The sequence below is a fragment of the Pyrgilauda ruficollis genome, unplaced genomic scaffold (genome assembly GCF_017590135.1).
Source record: "Pyrgilauda ruficollis isolate IOZ18807 unplaced genomic scaffold, ASM1759013v1 scaffold120, whole genome shotgun sequence".
In the NCBI taxonomy this organism is placed as follows: Eukaryota; Metazoa; Chordata; class Aves; order Passeriformes; family Passeridae; genus Pyrgilauda; species Pyrgilauda ruficollis.
Genome location: NW_024510322.1, coordinates 648,900 through 671,313, shown reverse-complemented (window position 1 = coordinate 671,313; position 22,414 = coordinate 648,900). Strand labels below are relative to the sequence as shown.

The window sequence follows — 22,414 nt, the reverse complement described above, 5'->3', positions numbered from 1 at the left end:
ATTAGAAAAGGTCTTTCTCATATTATTGGTCTCGTTGTAACACTAATCTTCTACTCTTCTGTACAGTTTCCACACTGTACAGAATCTTCAAAAAACAAGCTTATGGTTGTATCTCCAGAATTCTGTGAAAATCAAGAGCTAATTCAGACAGAAGGCTACAATTCCTTTCTCCCAACTTCAGACTTCCCTTCATATACAAGCTTTTCGTCACATTTTCAAAATTATTCCCACAATACATGGACAAAAAAAAAAATACTATTGTAAATATCTGGTCTCTTTATCCTTATTGTTGATTTACTACAAATATTAATTTTATCTCATTGATGTCAGCTACTTCAGAGAAAGTTCTCCTGCCAGCATTTTGTGTGAATTACCAGAAGCCACAACAGACCTGTTGTTAAATCCTGCTTCACAGTCATCATTCTGCTTGTCTGGCCTAAAGTGATGCACAGAACTACAGTATAACTGCAGTGGTACCCAAGCTATTGCCAAACTGGCAAAGACATGGAAGTTCTCAAGACTAATTGCAATTAAGTAATTTTTTGTAGTTATTATATAGAAAAGACTTAAAAGGGAAACAATAGTAGGTCATAAATTTGTATTGCTGGAAAGAAGGGCTATGGTGAACAGTATTGATAAAAAACATATAAGGGAAAGAAAACTGTACCTTCTTATTTTGCTTCACAGAAGCTGAGAATTTCAGGGCAGGTGTTTTAGAAACCTATTTGACTTACATAATTTTAAACATTTTTATTTAGGAGTCAAAATACATTATTCACAGAATCAAAGAATGGCTGGGGTTGGAAGGGACCTCTGGAGATCATGTAGTCTCACCCCCCTGCTAAAGCAGGGACTCCTGGAGCAAGCTGCACAGGATCACAACCAGGCAGATTTTTAATAGCTCCAGAGAAGGCGACTCCACAGCCTCTCTGGGCAGCCTGTTCCAGTGCTCTGCCCCACTTAACATAAACAAATTATTGCTCACATTATTTCTGAAACCATGTGATCTGATTTCCCACCAAAGGCAGATTAAAGAGCATTACCTCTTTGAGGACTACAGCTGTAATGAAGGAAAACAGTAAGAGAAAAAGGAAGTGAAGGATTACCTCTTCCACAGGTAACACTGCAGGCTGTCCACTCTCCATATTGCCAAAAATACTCTGGCTCTCCAATCTCATTCTCATTACTTTCTTCTTTACGTACAGTGTATTCATACTCGATTCCAGGGTTAGTTTCTTGAAAAAGCAGCTGGAGAGAGTGGGGTTTATTAATTGTTTGATTAATAATCTACTGGTCAAAAGCTCTCAAAGTGTGAAACTGGAATAATTAAAGCTGCCCATAAAGTCTGATACCAATTCAGAGAAGCAGACTTGTAGAATTTCTACTTCTTTTTCGACAGTGGCATACATTAATCTTTCAAAGACACAGTTGTTTACCATGCATTTCTGCAATCACAGGTGGGAATAAATGGGTCACCATAATTGGTATTCTACTGACTCTAAGAAAAGATAATGCAAAGTCCATCCAGAGCATCCCTATGGTGCTGATTAAGAGCTATTGCCTATCCCCATTATTAATTATAATTTTACTACCTGCTGAAATAGCTGTTACAAAACAACCATTAAGTCAGAAAATTACAGATGCTATTCAGACACTGCTTTAATATCATTTTTCTGTGTTTCTGAATAAAGAAGAAAAATTCCAACTGAATTGGGTTGGAAGGGGTACTCAAGAAATTTACCTGAGAAAGTAAACATCATCAAGGGAAAAAAAGTCTTCAGCCATGAACTTTTACTCTTCCTCCCAATTGTACTAAAAGTGAAGTCTGAGCACTCATTAGTTTTGTCTTCTCACCAGAAAACTTCACACCAGACGAAGTGTGAAAGTGGTCTCCCATCACACCCCTAATACTTCTTTTGATTGCATGGTGGATACACATGCAAAGAAGCATGTGAGAGATACTTCCAAAGATCAAAAGGCCAATTCCAAATTATTTTTTCAGAACTGACAGAAACTGGTTACGTGTAAGTCAGAATCCATAAAGCAACATGAAAGAAACAAAAGAAATCAGCCTCTGTGGATGTTAAATGGGTCAGTTTCACTTACCATAAGCTATTAACCCATCTGTTGTGCTGTAGGCTCTCCTTGCTCTGTGTAAGCTGCCACTGCTGTCAGCTGTCCCTAGCTCTCACTGTTCACAGCCTGATATCAGCTCCCCTTTTGTGACAACTTTTTTTCATCTGGATCTGGTTCACATCACAGCCATGTGTTGGTTACATTTAGTAAAAGAGACAAGAAAGTTTGGGCAAAGGACTGACCAACTACAGGCAGCAGGATCCCTGTCCTAGCGGCAGCACAGGATTATACCAATCTTTAACAAATATGGGAGTGCAATACAGGACATGTGTCCCTAGGCAGGATGAACTACTCTCAAAGAAAGGTGCTTATTTCTCTCCAAAACAGCTCAACTGTTTTTGTTTTTTTCTCAAGACAGCACATTTACAGTGGCTTATAGACCAACATACATATTTTCCCAGCCCCACTTCCAGGGCCCCAGCACATTCTGCTGCCATGCAAATTAGCAGGTTCTGCTCTTGATCTCCTGTTTACCTGAATCCATATTGACTCATTAGTGGGTCCTGGAGCAGTCAGATTTTCTAGATCCCCTGTTCTGTCATACTGAAATATTGTGCCTGCCACTTTGTATTCACCATTCCACTGGATGATAAAGCCTCCATTCAGGAAGTATTTTTCTGGGTCTTTGCTTCGCATAGCAAGGAAATTTCCCGATTCTGTAACTTCCATGACTTTGATTCCCCTTGCACCTTTTGGAATGAGCCCAACGTCAACATATCCTAAGAGACAAGAAAAATTTATGGAGGTGAACAACAGAAATGTCACTGCATTTTACTTATTTGTAAGATGATTAAAACAACAGCTTTGCTTGAAAAAATACACAAATGTGCTGCCACAGAGCTTGTATTTCAGTTTGTTAATAGTGTGACTTTCCAAGTCAGGGTTTCTAGTGTCAGTTGGGGAATAGTGTTTAGGCGATGCCAGTGGCATTTAAAAGGAATGCAGAGGTGAATGACTTTCAGAGCTGTGCCAGGGGAAATCTACTCCACACGTGAGCATCAATATTTCCATATCCATGCCTGAGGGCTCTGGCATACTGTAATGTGGAGAAATGCCAGTCTGTTGTGGGAAAGGTTTTTTCAATTTGCAAAACCATTTTCATTTATGTTATGTTAATTTACCCAATGTACAGGTATGCACAGAATTCCATGTACCTTCTCTTAAGGCATTTAACTTCTCTGTGACTGTTTGCCTTACAAAAACAACAATAACAAAAGACTGTTATTCAAATGCCTCAAATTGCTACTATAAATTCAGCACATATTTTTAAACTACAGATCTTCGTAACAAAGTTCAAGGGCTCTTCATGGATAGGTATCTAGAGATTTTTGGTCAGTATGTTAAGAATTACCCAAAGCATCTATTACAGAATTTTGTTCACATCACAGGCAATATGTGACATCAGACTCTGTGCTTCTCACCTTACAGGAAGCTGCTATTGTTGTTACTACAAAATTGTAAAAATAGGAAGTTCACATAGATACTTGAACACAAACACAGGTAGCTTTCTTGTTATTCCCCCTAGCTGAGCTTTAGAAATTAGATGGATGACATTGTTACAAGCTGGTGCACTGGGAGTGTGAGCTGCACTTTGTGCTGGTTTACTTCAAGACCAGAACATGAGTTCCCCAGTTCTCATCACACCTTTCTGAGGTCATGAATTAAATTCTGAGAATCACATCCTGTTCATCTTTCTTGTGAAATGAGCTTATCACCTTTGATTACTCACTCACACGAGTGAGACAAACCACGCTGGGCATGCTAAGCAATCTTCAGTATCAATGTTCTCCTCCCACCAGAACTATTTATGTGCTGTACAACATCCTGCTGCTGAAAGTGCCTGAGAGTCTTCAACATCTGATTTTCTTTGCAGCTCTTTTGTGGTGTAATGAATATTGGTAAAAATGTCCTATGCTGCTTATGGTACAAAATAGAATCTGTCTACTTCAAGTCTTTCCCAGTTAGACTGATAATATATAATTATATATATGGATTTCCAGTGACTGATGTTTAAGAAGGAGCATTTTCTGAATGTTACCTTTTGCAAGTCTCCTTGACTGATTGGAAATCCAAACACTTTTTTCTAAGTGAATCAGTTTTTTCTAAGTGAATGAAGTAAGAAAATCTGGAAGCTCACTGAATGACTTGTATTATTCCGGAAATCAGTTGTCTAGGTCTATTGTAAGTAACCAAGTCTAATGATTCTCCCAAATGTTCTATCTATTCAGTGACGAGAAGACATGTTGCAAACACAGTGTGTGATTATGTAACTAAAGGCTTGATTAGAAGGCATACTTACAACCAGGACAAATTAACACAGCATGGAAAATCTTAATTATGTCACATCCTGGCAGCTTGGCTTTGCAATGTTGGTGTCCTTTTACAGTAGGGTTGGGTTGGTTGTTTTTTTTCTATTTAATTAGAATATAATTTATTTGAAACACAAAGCATAAAAACTATAAGCCAATTTGTATTCTATTGCAACACAAAAGCATGTATATCCTTTCAAGATTTTGCATAGTTATTTTTGTCTGAATCACCTGCTGCTGCTCATAAACCTTATTTTAAATGTATTGCAACTGTCTGGTAAGGGAAGTTCTCATTTGTTCAGTATATCATCTTCTGCCTCTCCCTGGCCCTCCCCACCAGCTAAATTACTTCCTGATTTCCCAGAGCCTCTCACTGATTCCCAATAAACATTATCTGATTTTGAAAGGAAAGCTAATCAGCAGCAAGCTTTTGAGCTCGTCACTCAACATAATAAATTTTTGGTTTAAAATTCTGTGGATGGTGTATATGTAATTGTTATTGGTTATGTGGTTTCATTTGATAAGGATCTAGAGATCCAAGATTCAATGACAGTCAAATTGTGAGCTGTCTTACCTACACACTGAGCTCATTAAATCTGGGAGCAACCTTATTGTGGGTGCTTCTGCACACCTGTGAATTTGCAACCCTCAGATGCTATTAATCCTTCCCTTTTAAATTAAAATTAAATCTATATGCTCCCCAAACAGACATGAACAAATTAATGAAACCCTTGCTGTGTGCACAGCTCTACAAGGACTGAAGAACTTGCTTCTCCTTTCCAGCTTCAAGGAGAAAAGAGTAGTTTCACTCAGGTCATTAGCACAGCATTACAGATCAATGACGACCAGATCTGACTGTGCACAAAGCATGCATTTTTTTCTGGCAGAAGCATGATTCACTGAAACACCCATTTACAGTTTCCCACACAGATAATCACTCAGTTTTCAATGAGAAGCACTTTAATAATTTTTACATAGAGAAATGACTTCACCAATGGAAAAACTTAAAGGAAGAATCCGTATTACCAAATCCTTCACTTTGATTAAACATCATCTTCACTGTATGACAAGCAGAGCCATCTCCCAGGCAAACTCCACACTGGTCTTCTGTTGCGTTGGAATTTATCTCATAATCACAGCCAACAGCCTAGAAAGAAAAACAGTGTCAGAATAAATGCAGCCTCCACAATGAATTACTCAGAGCTCATCTATCACTGCACTTCTGAGCAGGGGAGTAGTACATATCCTGTATAGTGTATTACACCAAGGTGAAAAACAAACCAACAAACAATAACCATCATCATGTCACAAAACACACAGTAGTGACCAGTCACTTGAGACAGAAATGTGCCACCCAAATGGTCTCATTATGTAGGACTGGCCACTATATCTAGGATTTGTGTCTGCTTTCTTATGTCATAGAGCCATCCACAGGTTCCTGGGAATGCAATGCAGTAACAGAATTGAAATCTTTGCCAGCTTTTTGTGGCCATCTCACAGCACAGAACCTCTACTACAGTCAATCCCCCTGCCAAAGAGAAACTCTTCAGTAGGCATGAAATTTTACATCAATGACTCCCCAGCTTGTCACCACAGGGGCATGGGTCCAGATACAGTGGCTCAAGTGGGTCAAGTTCTATTAAAAAATATTTTCCAGTTTATGCTTGCTACAGGAAGAAAGTCAGAATGCATTCATCCTGAGTCAGGAAAAAACTTCCTTGCTCAACCCAAAAATTCTGTGCTCTAACGTCTTTAAATTTCAACAGAATTTGCATTTGGTTTTGGGATTTTTTTTCTGCCTCTCTTCAAAAACAGGCAAGATTGCAGAACACAGCATAAAGTCCAACTCTTAGTGATTGTTAATAACATCTAAGATACCTGGAGGCCTGTGATACAGACGAATAGCCAGAAGTCTGGTAGTATGTCAAGGTTTTGTCTTGGTTTGAGATAGGGTATACAGCATCATCAAGTCACCCCCAACAGGTTTTCTCAGGTTTTTTTCTGATTTTTCTCAAGCTTTCAGGTGCTATACCTGCCAACCTGTCTAACCCTCCTGATGTATGAAAATCTGGTATATGAACCTCTTTTGATGTTCATCTTATTTTACCTTCAGTACATCAGCTACTGTATATTTCTGCAAGATTCTGACAGGAAAATCCATCTATTAGACTAACCTAGGTATACAGGCTCCTGCATTTTCTAGTATTTTTCTATATAATAACAGCTTAAGAAATACCTGAACATTTGTATAACTGCCAATGATTTAATGAACAATTAGAGAAACTGTGAGAAACAGAAACAAGGAAAGTCCTCAAGCTACAGATGGTGCCAAACTGCATCACTTAAAAGAAGATTCCAAAAAAGAGATGCATCTATCACTTACTGCCAATTCATATTCAGCACCTTTCACATCAGCTCTGAAAAGTCACAGCCATGTCAAAAAGTTCTGCAGCAGCCTCAGCTTCTCCCTCCTTTCTGTGAAGGCCACTTTCAAAAAATGGAAGGTTTTGTAATGTTTTGCACACAGACAGATCCTGGCACCAAGGACCACACTTATGAGCAGTACAGAAGACTACAGAGATAACGATATGTTAGCAAGGTAACTAACTTTTTGCCTCCAAGTATGCAGCTATTTGACCAGGGACGGATTTAATCAACTATTCAGAATGCACAGACACCACTGCTACATGAACAGGAGGTTTCTTTATCTTTCCAGGAGTTCAGATCTGTCTCTGCACCAGTTTAACACTTCCTAATAATTTAGAGAGGCTGAAGTGTTGCTGTTTTCTCAGTGATGCATTCCACAGTACACCTACTGTACTATTAGTACATCTGTTAATCATCTGCAAACAGTGAAGTCATAGCTATCTGGCTTATTATTAGACCAGAGAAATAATAAGATACTGGAGAGTCATAGAATTTGAGGTTTATTTTCTATACTATGCACATAAATACTTGAACAGAAAGATGGGCAAAGTCTGAAGATGGAACTCTTGTGCTTTGCTGTTAGAAAATATAATTATTCACTGCTGGGAGCTTGTATTTTGAACTTCTTTAAAAATTACTTGTCTTCAAATTGTACTTTTTTTTTTTCCAAATTATCATTTTCTGGTAGGAAATTCATGTTTTGGAAAAGGTTTCTGTCCTTTATTTACTGTGCATTCTTGTTTGAGCAGCTGCACGCAGAATTAATTTATCTCTTTCACACTGTCAATCAGATACTTTGAAATGAACATCACTGAGCATATTTCCCTAGCAAGTACTGCGGGGGTGTAAAAAAGCCCCACAGGTTTAACTAATTACTTCTGATTAGAACAGCTGCAGCCCTGGCTCTAACTGGGATGGCAGCAACACGGTATCATCCCTTCCCTGCCTTTGGGATTAGCGAATCAGTGCTTCTGCATGGGCTGTACTCCATGAGCTCAGATCTTTCCCACTTGGCCATTTCCTTTAGCAACAGGTCTATGGCATCAAAATATGGCATCACTATGATGTGAAGGGAATCCCTTTGTGCCTTCCAGTAACAGCAGCAGAAGTTTGTGTTTCAGTGCTCTTCTGATATAGAAGTTTGTATCCGATCAGATATGAGCCTAACCTATACATGCAACATTCCTACATATTCCCGGGGTTTTGGAATACCCAAGAATGAGGTAGGGCAGACAATTTACTCTGCTACAGTAAATAAAGTCTTCGCTTCATTCCCCAGCCCTGGGGTGCTGCTGGTGCTGCCATGACCTTCACATCTAACAGCAGGGTCTCATCTTACAAAGCCATTAAAAACCATCACGAAGCAATATTCTCATGTCTCAGAATAAACAGCAGTCATTTACTCCAGATACATTTCCATGAACTTTAATTTCCAGACCATGTTTTCCTTTATCACTCCAGTGAATACCACATTATTTTTGCCATCCATTATAATAATTTCAAGATGCTTCATTCTTCTTTTTACTTGCTTTCCTCATTATTCTTGTGGATGCATTTTCTCAACATGCCTCAAACTTTTCAGAAAGTCAATATGACCCATTTATGTGCACTTGCAGTCCAGAACTATATGATATTTAAGGTCCATTCCAACCTGAACCATGATATGACTCTATGATGAATTTCTGACAAGCACTTGCTAAAGGGGTTCTGAAGACTAATACAGGTTGTAAAGTAGGAAAGAATATCAGCAGCAATTAGGCTCTGATTTTCTTAATACACACATGTACTTGTGCACCCTTTGCCTGTGAACCATGCTGCGTTACAGGAACCACTGTGTGCCATGGCATGGGCAACACAACTTAGCATCCCTCCCTGCAGCCCTTTGCCATTGTCCCACTCACCAAGAGCCTTTATTAATGCATCTGAGATCAGCTTTGTTTCTGCTCACAGCACACAGTGCAGAGGCAGATGTAATGACCTGAACTGCCCGGCTGAATTACAGGAAGGAGAAACAATTTATTTCCTGCTGCTCAGTGACTAAAGGGAAAACAGCCAGAGATATTGGCCTTTTTCCATTTCCAGAGGGAGAGGCTTTTGAGTCAGATTGGCAGTGGGGGACAGATATAAAAAGTCCTTGCTGTTATTCAAGGGTATGGCCTTGAAGGGTACTGCTTGAATATTCATTATGTGAATGCTATATTGAACTTTAAAGTCTTCCCTTTTTGGTCTCCCCCACAAGTCTTCAAACAAAGCAATCATATTTACTTCATGTTGGCCATGACATTGCCTTGAATGGAAAGAAAGGTGTCCTGATGTTAGCAATTTATCTTGTAATTTGTCTATATGGGTCTGAATCAAATGTCCTGTTGGACTAGCAGTGGGAAGAGAAAGCTGAAGTGTGAAGTGGTGAAGTTACTGCACAAAAATCCAAGCTGTGTAAAAATCCAATCTGCTTTTCAGTAACAGAAAAAAATTGGTTCCTTCCCTACTACACAGCTGTGTAATTCTCCAGTACAGTGTCAGTCTTTCACAGTCACAGCTGTGAATTACCACAGATTTGCATGACTGAACATCACTTAGGCCTATCAAAATTCTGTGCAGGAGATGAATGGCTGCTAGAAACATCACAGATGCCAGATCCTCCACTCTCAGCATCTGCACACTCCAGTGCTAAGTACATGTAAGCCTTCACTTTTAGATTATGGCTTGTATTTAATAAAAAATGGCTTGTACTTAATAAAAAATCCCCATTATCAGTGCTAAACAACCATACTCTGGTGGCAGTATCTCCACTCACTAACACTGGGGGAACAACCTAGTAAGGTTGTTCTTACTGGACTCACCTAGTAAGAATTAAGAGTGCAGTTGTGATGCATAATTTAAGCACAGGAATATGGGCTATGTGCTTTAAAGATCTCCCAAATAAAAGGGAGAAAACAACAATTGAAAAATGAGGGCTAAGACATACAGTAAAAAAAAAGAACTAGTCATAGCATAGCTTGATGATTTGAGATTAAGTTATTGACAGATCTTATCAGATCTCCTGACAGAACTTTTCTGCTCTGTATGGTCAGTGTTGAGAGAGAACCCACCTATTTTATAGGCCAGGCCTTCAAATGAGTTAACAATTTTAGCTTGTCTTTGAATCGACAAGTTCTAAAGGAATACGGTGCAAACAACACCTCACTTCAGCACTCACAACGCCTTCCTTCAGCACTGATGCACGGGCAGCACCTCCAAAAAATTAGAGGAGATAAATTAAAAGGACCAAGTGAAATCAGTGGTCTGTCTGTACTCACTTCTCCCTTGAAGATGCATATTGTGGCTTTGTCAGGCCAGCCAGGAAAGCATCCGGTATACCTCAGGTAGCTAAAATGAAGCATCTCAATCCACATTTAGCCATCAAAGAAAGACCAGTTTCTCTGATTGCTCTGAATAAATTCATGACAAACTGCAAAATCAGACTAAAATCAGATGAATTTAGAAGATGAAATTCTTTATTGGATCTATCTATTTTGTTATGACATACCCAGTAGGAAAACTCTAAACTTACTTGATAAAAAATAGCTACTCTACATGCCAATCACATGTGAGCAATTTAGACAGCGGATCTCATACCATATTAATATCATTTTTTTCTCAATTTCAGACCAAAGTGAAGTGTTATTTTAGTACTCAGGACAAATGTGAAGTGCTCTTGTGAGATACAGTTCTGAAAACCAGAACAGCGCTTTAACACTTACGAATGTCTTTTCTATATCATTATCAACATGCTGCAATCAAACTACAACAATGATCTGCCAGACTAATTACACTAAACACATTTCCAGACTTATTCTCCAGGACCTTTAATATATCTATTGTGTTCAGCTAGCTGGACTCAAATACTAGTAAATTAGATGACATATGAAAAAGCTTCTCCTCAGGTGTTGTGCTGGGTACCTATTTCAGATGAAAGCATGCTATCTTTCAATACTGTGACCTATTTGGGTTACCTATTCATCATTTGGTCTCATTTTGCATGGCTATATTGTTCATTCTGTGATCCTGACTCCAAATGAATCTGTTTGCCACGAGATGTGAAGCAACAGTCACCATGAGCAACACCGACAGCACCCTGGGGGGAATTTCTCAGAAAATCTTTGGGTCCACAGAACTGTTATTGCTGAAATGCACCTGGGCTCCACAAACTGCAATTAGATTAGCTTCTCTTTCATCTCTGATCTCTCAATTTGGATTAATTCAGTCTTGCTATCTCTAAAACAGGTATAAATCTGAACTTGCACAGGCAAGGTTTCAATACAGAAAGCATATGGAAACTAAAATTAATCACAATGATCCCAGTCCATCTGGACTGGAAATCAGAAAATGAATGTTCCACAAGGACAGCCTTTCTGAATTTGGTAATTGGTCTCTCAAAAGTGAAGTCCAAAAGCACTGGTAGGGTATGCAACATCTACTATATGTTTCAATATGCTAAAGATATGATTCATTCTGGCTTGAACCATTCAAAACCATCATAGTTCACAGGCCCGTCCTGCCTCTCAGCAAAGTTAAGCAGGATCTCTTCATTGTGAACTTAAGCAAGATCTTGGTAACTCCCTTTCATAAATGCAAGTATTGCAAGGAAAGCTTAAAACACATCTTTTATTACTGGTCTCTGAGGCACTGTCATTCTAATGAAATAAGTTTAAAAAGAGGGTGTACCAATCACCTATTAAAAAGGCGAATTTTCCATCACTGGAAGTCCTTAAGAAAAGAATGTGAAAATGTCCAAAAAGGAGTATTATTTGTACAGGGATGAAATAGACAACTTCTTGAAGTCCCTTCCAGTTGCATTTTTATACAATTAAGTGGCTTGGGGCACACAACACCCATACTGGGTAAGCTAATGTAGTTTACCAAGTCACCAAGTCCTGCTCTTGTTTCCAAAAATGCTAAAAGCAAAAAAGCTATTAGACTTCAAGGAGGCACAGGACAAACCCTCCATCCGAAGAAATAAACCACAGATGTAAATATATCCTCTACAAGAAAAAATACTCATTTTATTTATAAGAAAGTGACTAAATGCAATGCTGAGATTGTGGAGGTTACAGAATTTACAGAACACTCCTTCAAATGTCATACAGACACACACATCATCCTGGAAATCTGCTACCAACACACAGAATATGCAGAGACCATTATACTTATTCTTCAATGCACAATATTATTGAGCCATATACACTGTGTTTGCCCATTATCTCACTGTATGACATTACTCAGTTCAGTGTTGTAAATTATTTTTTACTGCCCTCAACTGCAAAGTCTGATCCTATTAATAGACAGCTCAGAACAGCTACACATGTATGGTTAAATCACATTTTCATAAAAAACCCGACGGACAGCAGTGACACCAATTACAACCCTAAAGCTACAATACTTTGTGAAAACTTCTAATCAGAAACAGCTTTTCTTGAACTGATGTTTTAAAATACTGGGAAAAAAACAGAGGGTTTAAAAGGCACCAAAAGTAATCAGCAGTCAGTCAAATAGACTCATTAAAAAGGGTAGAAATTACTCTTATGTTTACTTGGAAAGCTTTTGCTACAAACCTGCTATAAATATGTGATAAAATGGAGTACTTGGCCTTGGTCCTACCAAAAAAATAGTTAAGCATCTTCCCATAACTTTTTAAAATTAAATTGTAGAGAAAGAAACATGCAAACATACCCAATACCTTACACATGCCATTAATACAGATATCTCGGCTGTGCCTTCCTTCAAAGCAAGGAGTGCCATCAGTGACTGCATCAAGCATCTTCTCTGAAAAATGGCCATCTACTGGGCGGCAGTGGAGCTCACAGGGGTTTGCTGAAAGGAAAGCAGGAACACTCACTCAGACAACACACCAGCAGGACACTGAAGCACAAAGCACAGGGTCTTTGCTGAGCCATTTGCTCACTTTCCCTGCTGCTTGCCAGAACTGGCAGAATTAGAAGAATTGAGCAGAGCCAGGGTGACACAGGCCTGATAAACAGCACTTGTGGATTTGTGGGAAGCAGCTGGAGGCTGGTCCCCTCACACCTGCGTGCTCTCTGTCACTGGCACATCAGCAGCCACTGCTGAGTGAGGCTGCAATGAGGCCATCAGCTGTGATGGAGAAAGGGATGGGAAACCAGCAAATCCAGCTGTCACTAGAGAAGGGGTGAGATTACCAAGGACACTGACAAGAAAGTTTTCCATCAGCTGGTTACTGAATAATTCCAGAGGTAATTTAAACTTTCCATCACTGCTGTCAGCCTCTCTCAGAGAGCAGTCAGCTGCCCGCTTCTGATCTTGTTGTTCATCATTTTCCTCTACCTGTTCACACTTAATAAATTATTTCAAACTTTTTTTTTCCTGCTTGACAACTTATGAAATAGGGATAATATTGCAAGTCTGACAGCCTCAGGCTATTTTCAGATAGATGTCCCACAGAAGCAACAGGGAGGAGAAAAGCTGTAGCAAGAGCAACAAGTGGCCTCTGAAACAAGATTTTCTGTGATGGAACAGGGCCTTAATCCATTCCATCTACAGAGTAAGATGAGCCAAACACCAACCTCCCTGTCTCACAGACACTGGCCTTTGTGAATGGGAAATCTTGAAACTGAGACATCAGAGACACGAAGGACACAAGTCTGATAAATAAATTGTCAGTTAGAGCTGAAATTAGGATCAAAGCAAGGACTGACATAATCCCTGGCTTTGTAACACTCTCTGAAAACTCTGCAGCAGAACCAGAACTATCTGCCTGAATTAAAAATCATCCACTATCATATTAATGAAGGACACCAACACAAGACTTGTCTTCAGGTTTTGGTCTATTCGAAGACCCCAGCCTCACGCAGCACTAAAGCAATTTGTTCGTGCTCAGCAACCTGAAATGCTTTGCTGAGAAAAGCAGTGGGCCTTAAACCTACCAGTCAGTAGTGACTTCAAGGCACCATTATTTAATAAGTTTAAAACTACCTTCCTTTGTGCTGCAGAGGTGCTAATGCTGAGTGAGTTTTATCCTGTGCCTGACAGAGTTGACAGAAGCTGCCCCCTTGGTCTCAGAGGTAACTCTAAGCCTTCCACATCCTGGTTGATGAATTTATCTTTTCCTCATTTGTTGGCTTTGTTTGTGTCATAGAAAGGACTGTGTTTAAAGAAATTTTTGGTAATGAAGAGAAATGCAAACTTCTGATAATGCAAATAAACTAATTAATTTCCAACAAAAGGATTTATCCTTTTGAAGGAGGAAAATTTGCTCTCATTACCCTGGTTTGTACAGCACCGACATACCCACAACACCGCACAGTGCACAAAGATGACTGCAATTCCTCCCTTCAAAGCTCTCACAGATTAAGAACTGAATCCTGCAAAGCCCGAGCTTTGGTACTGTGAATCTCATTTGTGTAAACATGCAGAAACACTGCAGACTGGAAACAAAAACAAATTAAAAATAAAAAACCAAGAACAGTACTGGAAATTCAAAACCTCCTTAATGAAGGGTTTTTTTCCCCCTCTTGTCAGTAGAGCTGAAATGACACCTTAGGTCTGTCAGCAATGTGAGTTTCTGGCTTCTCAAACAAAAACACCTTCACAAAGTGCAAGTGAAGAGACCCAGAGCACATGCATGGACCATGGTTATACAGCTGGTGGAATTCCAGCTGATGTGAATTGTGTTCAAGAGTATCAGTGGAGGAGGAGCTAAAAAAGTTTTTCAGGCAAGAACATGAAGTGTGTAACCCCACCAACCCTCAGCCCCTCTGTGAAAGCTGCCAGCCATAACATCCACCAGTTGCTTTGATAAGAGCTGTCATGGTAATTGATACAAGAGATTTTAATTCTGTCTGCAGAATTCTTTTTACGGCAGTGTGACTAAAGTTATTACTTTAATGCTCTCAATTTTGCTTCACCTTGCCTGCATTCTCAATGTAGCACTTTTCAATACAAAGCACAATACGTTTATGACAAGGAGCATCAAACAATTCCAGATACTCTGTTACCTGCTCAGATAGACAGATTTTACAGAAAGACATTTCAGCTTCTGCATTGTTTCTAATGAAATATGTCAAACAGAAGTTTGATATCTGTACCTCCTCACAGCTGTGTTTTGACAAAAAAAGCAATTTCATTTCAGAAATCACAGACAAGAAGAAAATGACAGTGCTGACAAACTCCTGCCATAACTATGATGCTGTAAATCTGTAACTCAGAATCAGTTTTTAAAGAAAAATAACCCCCTTACTAAGTCAAAATAAAATGTAAAAAAAAAAAAAAAACCAAAAAAACCACACAAACTTTCATACTTGCAAATGCTTTCTATGTATGAAAGCTTTCCTGTTTTTCCTGATTGTGTTAACTGATCTAAAATTAGACTCAACCCACACAAACTTTACTGTTTTTTATTCTAGATGTATTTTATGAAGCCCCTCTGGAAATTATAGGATATTTACTTATCCACCCAAAACTCAATTATATCTGATATTTATTACATTTTTCATCTACAGAAAGGCTGATTAGGTCACCATTGAGGAAATTATACTAGCACTGTATTTGGCATTCACTATCTAAAATTATTTGTTTATCTACCTATCATTATTATTTATTATGGTTGAGCTCAGGGACCCTGGCTCTGTTTTTCTAGGGTTATAAATAAACTGCATCAGAATCAGCCAATGACCTCCAAAACAATATCTTAATATTTTTTACAAAGAACAGATACCTAATATTTTAAACACAGAGCCGACACGAAACCCACACACAAGAAAAAAAAAATTCCTGCAATGGTGGAAGACTTGCATTGAGTTCAGCCTTTTCTCTTATTTCAGACCCAAAATCTAAAAAGAGTTAACTCAGATGAACAGGAGCACTTTAGTTGTTCAGAAGGAGCTCATTAAAGCAGCTGGTTCAGTTTCAGTTACTTCAGCAAATTCGATTAAATCATGATGAGATTTTAACAAAAAGGCTGTAATCCTTGAACTTTTAGGCCAAAATATACATAAATTCCTGCAACCCAGCATATGCATGAAATACCAGATCCAATCTGTGAGCACTCAGTAATGACCACATATCTCTATCAGCTCAAGCATACACATGCTAAACACTCCTTAAATGTTCCAGTGAGTAGCTGGCATTTAACTCACTCCTCGTTTTCCTTTCTAGAGCAAAACTTGCTTTGCTCAATCTGTGTTCTTCAAATCACAGAATCACAGAATGTTTTGGACTGGAAGAAATCTTAAGGCTCATCCTACACCCCTGCCATGGGCACTGACATCTTCCATTAGACCACAGTGCCCAAAGCCCTGTGTCCAACCTGGTGCTGAAAACTTCCAGGGACGGGGCACCCACAGCTTCTCTGGGCAACTTGCGCCAGTGCCTCAACACTTCACTGTAAAGATTTTTCTTCCTTATAGCTAATCTAAACCTGCCCTCTGTCAGCTTAAAGCCATTCCCTATGTTCTATCTCTACTAACCCTGTAAAAAGTCCCTCTGAGTGACTTTCTCACTTCCACGCTGCCCTCCTGTCAACCTTCTTCAGTCTGGCTGCATCCCTCTGCCAGTGCCTTACTCCCATCTGGACTTAAGATTTTAGCACAAGTGCCACCAACACTCAGCAGCCCAGAAAAATTACAACCTGTTTTTTCACATGGTGTCCACATCTTACACCTGCTGCTGATTTGACCAGAGACATGATCAATTCCCTAATATATAGAAGATGAAATGGAATCCCAAGCCATAGAGCTCCCTTAAGGGTCCAGTGACTTATCTGTAATCAGAACGAAACTGAAGAAGCAAATCAGAAAAGCTGAGTAAAAGTCCTGAAATTTGGGCATGTGATATTTCTCCCCTCCGCATATTGTTAAAAAGTTCAGATTCACCAAGTGTAAACAGAACAACATGAAGATAAGTAGAACGGAACATATCTCCTTCCCAGTTTAAATCTGTTTACCTTACAGCTGATTCCCATGAGTTCACATGCAGGAGGGATCCAGCTTAACCTGACTAAGAAGGATGTGATTAACGGGTCTGTCAGAAGAAGATAAGGCTTCAGTATCTTTCCCAACTTCACAAGGAAGAAAAGAGGTGAGCCTCTTCTCTTCAACCCCTCATCTCTGTGAGAACTCAAAATTGACTGAGGAAATCCCAAACAAAGAAAATTAGAAAAGACAATTACCAAACAGACAAAATGGGGGGGAAAAAAAGATGAGGTGAAGCTACTTATTACTTTAACCAAGCCTGGAACTCCAAAACGAAGTTTATTTCTGAAACAGGGACATTTCATCCTGTTAGCTCAGCCCTTGTGACTGTATCAGAAGATATTTTATTTGACACACAGAAATCTTTTGGAAGAAATATGAAATTTAAAACATTTTTAACACAACTCCTATCTGACCTAATGACTGACTAAATGATCCTGGCACTGATACAGAAAATAAAGGTAATTATATGATTTAATGTAGGACTTATAGATGGAAGCTAAGCCCTGAGAAGCTATCAGACTCATATAAATGGAATTTGTCAAATGGTATGAAATAAATAAACACGGGGTCAGTCTGATGGAAAGAGAAGTGGATGTGTACTGAAGTCTGCCCAAAGTGTCAAAATAGGGGCCTGGGTCATGAGAAAAATTCAGAAAATATCCTGCTCAGGCTGCTGGATAGTTTATCACCCTTGAACTTGGAGGTCTCCATCATTTTAAGATTCCCAGGGGTACTCTGATGCTCCAGCTTGAGCACATGGGTTTCTGAGGTCCAGAGCAATGCCATAACAGCACTATGCAAGTTCCCCAACAGGCATAAAGTCATTTGAACCAGAAAATTCTCAAGTGAAACCTCAAACAACAGGCTAGGAAACAGCAAGATTGACTTAAAGCTTTTCTGTGAGACTGCTTGTTAAAGCTGGTTGTTTTCTTAAATCATAAGCTATTCAAAAATGTCTTTGTTATGTTGTGAAGTTACAATTTACACAAGAGAAAAGACTCTTTAGGTATGTGACATTTGCTGTAACTGCCTTACACAAGCTATGAAATTAAAGCCAGGAGAGAGAACTGTGACTATCCAGAAAATCTACTGTTTTTTTCCAGTGGGATGAAGGAACAGAGAATGTCTAAAATGTCGCAGAATATCTGGCTCAGGAATCTATTTCCTCAACTAGACACTTCCACATAAAAACTGTATGTGCACTCATGGCTTGGGAAAACTTAATTATGCTTTCTTTCCCCTTTATATCCCAAGTGCAGCATGAGAAGATCCAAAATGCCTGATACTAAAACAAAGAGCTGTACAGGGTTTGCATGGCCAGGCTTTGGTAGCAGGGGTGCTACAGGGGTAGCAGAAGGTGTTGTGTCACATCAGAGGTCACCACCTTTGGTCGCATTTTTGGAGACAGGCACACAACAACTGAACACACTGAAGGTCACGCAAAACAGACTAAGTTTACTGATGGATGTCCCCTTTTATAGGGGGTTCAAAATTCCCGTGCTTGAACAACCAACTGGTCGAGGTTCCAAGGCTGCCCTGCCCACTGGCCAAGGATATGTCTGCATTCAGGATTGATTGGGATTGGCAGGTGCCCCCTGTTTTGAGTTCGACTCCTACTTATCATTGTCTTACCTAGAGACTTGGTAATGGACAAATCCATTTCCCACACTTCCACTCTTTAATGAACTAAGCTAGCCAAACTAGTTTCTGTTGTGGCAAATTTCATCTGGGCAGCTTCAAACCAGCTGTAGCTGTCACAGTAGCTCTGCAAGAAGCTGCTAGAAGCTTCCCCCATGACTGACAGAGCCCACATCAGACCGATCCAAGAAGGACCTGCTGCCAGTAAAGACCAAACCGCCAGTGACAGTGGCAGCACCTCTGGGATAATGTATTTAAGAAGGAGGAAAAAAACCTGCACAACTGCAGCTGGAAGAAAGGAGTACAAATATGTCAGAGGAACAGCTCTGCAGACATGGGGTCAGTGAAGGAGGAGGGGCAGGAGCTGCTCCAGGAGCCAGAGCAGAGATTCCCCGGCAGCCTGGGGTGCAGCCCTTGGTGAGGCAGCTGTGCCCCTGCAGCCCCTGGAGGCCCAGGGGGGAGCAGAGATCTCCTGCAGCCCTGGAGGAGCCCACACCGAGCAGGTGGATGTGCCTGAAGGAGGCTGTGACCCCATGGGAAGCCTGAGCTGGAGCAGGCTCCTGGCAGGACCCGTAGACTAGGGATCCATGCTGGAACAGCCTGCTCCTGAAGGACTGCAGCCTGTGGAAAGAATCCATGCTGAAGCAGATCAGGAAGAACTGCAGAGAAGGACTTATGTTGGAGAAGTTCAAGGAATACTGTTTCCCATGACTATTATACTCTGATTTAGTTTCTAATAAATTAAATGCATTTCCCCAAGTCCAGTCTGCCCAATGGTAATCAGCAAGTGATCTCTCCCTGCCCTTATCTTGACTCACAAGCCTTTTGTTACATTCTCTTGTCCCTATCCAGCTGAAGAAGGGAGCAATATGGTGGCTTTGGTGGACACCTGGTGTCCAGGCAAGATTAACCCCCTACAAAAGCCAAAGCTTTCTTGACAGCAAGACAACATAGTAACAGAATGCTGTGAAAAATCCTTGAAATTGGATTCCACAAGTTAAGAGAGTAACTAAGGGAACTGACAAAGGTTGGTTTACATATGGAAGACATTGAGAGTAAAGTCTCCAGAGACCTGAAACATCAGCTCATTTTTGTGGGGGGTTTAAAAAGGCTGTTGGTTTGCTTTTGTTTAAAGTCTTGCTTTGTCTGGACATACACATGCAAGGAAGGCTCAAACTCCTGTGTCTCTCAGAGACAGCACTGTTTCATGACCTTATCTGCGGGTATTTTAGCCAGGACATCTTTAGCCACTGAAAGAATGTGAAAGAATATTTGAAACTGAGATGGGAGGAAAACTCTCAGATGTATTTCACGTAATTCTGGCTGGACAAAACTGGAAGCAAGGTTCCCACAAGAGCCACCCACCCTCAATCATACAATGATGTCAGGTGAAGAATCAGCACAGGATTTGGGCAGCTTTCTGTTATTTGAGTGTTACCAGGAAAGCCTGTCTGTCTGAGGAAGCCAGCTTTACTTTAAGAGTTTAGCAGCAGGAAAACACCTTAAATGTTGCTAGTGGAATGTGAAAACATTAAGGGCCTCCATGATAATGGGAAAGACATGGAAATATATGCTGAAATTCTGGCTGCTGAGAAAATGGATGAAAACAGTCAAGAAGTTCTCAAGCCACAGGAAAAAAAAATATATCCTTGATATTTGAAGGATTTTGCAATTGATTTTCCAGATTAAACATATCAGGCTCAGCAGCACAGTTTTTAAATAGAGCTGGTTTGTCTGTACAGTTCCAAACAGTTCCATTTGAAATACAGCATGGACAGAGCACAGCCCTGCCTTCCAGCGTGCAGTAAGCATTTGACTCATGATTCTCAATGTTCTTTAGAAGCAGACCTTCTGTAAGAAATGTACATGCAGAACCACCTGTTCTGTTGCAGTGTCACAGACAGGACATAAACAGAACGAACGCTGCACCCTGCAGTAGCACACCCTGAGTAACAGAGGTCTGGAATCTTAATTCAATGACAGGTGACGGCAGAAAATGTTGTTTGAGGTTGGTTTTGGCCTAAATGTTAGGCTGTTATCATTTGTCATGGCTTTACTGGGATTTCTTCTAAAAAAATCTCTCTCAACCATATTTTCTTTCATCAGAAATTTTACTGGAAGTCTGCCTGCTCTAGGTTCATCTTCAATGGTGTTATTTGTTACATGAAATGGAAACAGTAGCTGAAATTTAGGAAACCAATTCAGAACCAGCAATAGCTGACAAAACAATTAACTGAAAAATACTACTGGCGAATGAAACTGGAAGTTTAATCCTGATCTTCCTTATCCTATCTGTCTTATTTTTTCATTAAAAAACACATTGCTACCAAGTTTGCTGCTACTGTGGGGAGTGGCTGCTCCACCTGAAGGCTTTGTTGCCATGCAATGGGACCTTGATGGTGGGGAGCTGGGCAAGGAAAAACTTAATGGGGTTCAAAAAGGGCAAGTGTAGGGTCCTGCTGGGGAGGAATAACCCCAAGCTCAGTTTGGGGTCTGACCTGCTGGAGAGCAGCTCTGCTGAGAAGGACCTGGGTTGCCCATGGCCCAGCAGCGTTCTCTGGCAGCCAGGAGGGCCAATGGGCTCCTGGGGTCCATCGGGAAGAGTCTGGTTGTTCTGGGTTCCTCAGTACAAGAAAAGCAAGGAGCTACTGGACAGGGTCCAGCAGAGGCCACAAAGATGATTAAAGGACTGGACCACCTCTGTGAGGTGCTGTGAGGACAGACTGTGGGGGCTGAGTCTCACCAATGCATATAAATATCTCAAAGTCAGTGCCAAGAGGATGGTGCCAGACGCCTTTCAGTGGTGCCCAGGGTCAGGACAAAGAGCAATGGCCATAAACTAAAACAGGAAATGCTACCTCAACACGTGGAAGAACTTTTTTACACAGAGGATGGGAGAGCACTGGAACAGCTGCCCAAGGAGTTGGTGGAGTTTCCCTCTCTGGAGACATTCAAACCCACATGGATGTGTTCCCATGCCACCTGCCCCAGGTGACCCTGCCTTGGCCGGGGGGGTTGTAATGGATGGTCTCCAGAGATTACTTTTAACCCCAACAATTTTGTGATTCTGTTGAATAATCTACACCTTACAGTTATGCACAACCCAAGAATCAAACTGCAGACTGATAACGATTGCCCTTGTATTTAGTAACTAGCTGTTCCAAAGCAAGTTAAAAAGCAGAGTCATTGACTCTGCCTCTGCAATACAGGGTAGCATGATACTGAACCAGTTCAGATATTAGTACACCTAACATCAAGTACACCTACCATACAGATCTGAGTTTGGAAGTAGTAAAATCACATTTGTGCAGTGGATGAGCTCTAGTTACTGGGTGCAGTGATGCCTGCAGGCCCAGTGATGCAGCTCTACACCACACTACTCTGCTTCTTGTTCTGTGGTTGACACTGGAAAAGATGGTTTAGATCTATTCAAAACAAATAGTACAGACATGACTTCAACAGCTTTTCTTAGTGCAGTATCTTTTCAGGAACTGAACTAGTTACAATCACAGCCATTATCACCAGAGCTCTGAAAAAACACCAAAGTGTAGAGAAGAACCACTGCCTTTTTGGCACACCAGCACAGAGGAGCACACCAGATTTCTCTCTCTAATTCATTAGAAAACTTATAATTCAGTGACTTCTCGCCTTCACAGACGTTTCTCATAGGCACGTAGCTTTGACTTTTTATACAAGACATTAAAAAAATTGTGTAGCTTCATACCTGTGTTATAAACGGGAACCCAGTGGTAGAATTCGTTCTGGTAGGGAACTGTATCAAATTCACTGCACTGCATCTGACGGAAGGTTGGCAAGTCTTTGTGGCAGGGGCTGATGTTACACATGCGATAGCGTTTCCTCTCTCCGGTGCAGTAGTCTCCTCCAAACTGGGGTCTAGAAAAGGAACATTGGGAC

General features: G+C 40.4%; 1 protein-coding gene across 1 annotated transcript in view; it reads right to left on the bottom strand.

Moving 5' to 3' along the window:
• Positions 1 to 22,414, bottom strand: part of ADAMTS12 (ADAM metallopeptidase with thrombospondin type 1 motif 12) — a 142,160-nt gene that overhangs the window by 29,847 nt on the left and 89,899 nt on the right. The window contains exons 12-16 of the mRNA XM_041490214.1: positions 22,224 to 22,393; positions 12,592 to 12,725; positions 5,472 to 5,592; positions 2,611 to 2,855; positions 1,107 to 1,248 (exon numbers count right to left, since the gene is read on the bottom strand). Coding sequence (XP_041346148.1) covers positions 1,107 to 1,248; positions 2,611 to 2,855; positions 5,472 to 5,592; positions 12,592 to 12,725; positions 22,224 to 22,393 — 812 coding nt within the window. The remainder of the gene's footprint in view (positions 1 to 1,106; positions 1,249 to 2,610; positions 2,856 to 5,471; positions 5,593 to 12,591; positions 12,726 to 22,223; positions 22,394 to 22,414) is intronic.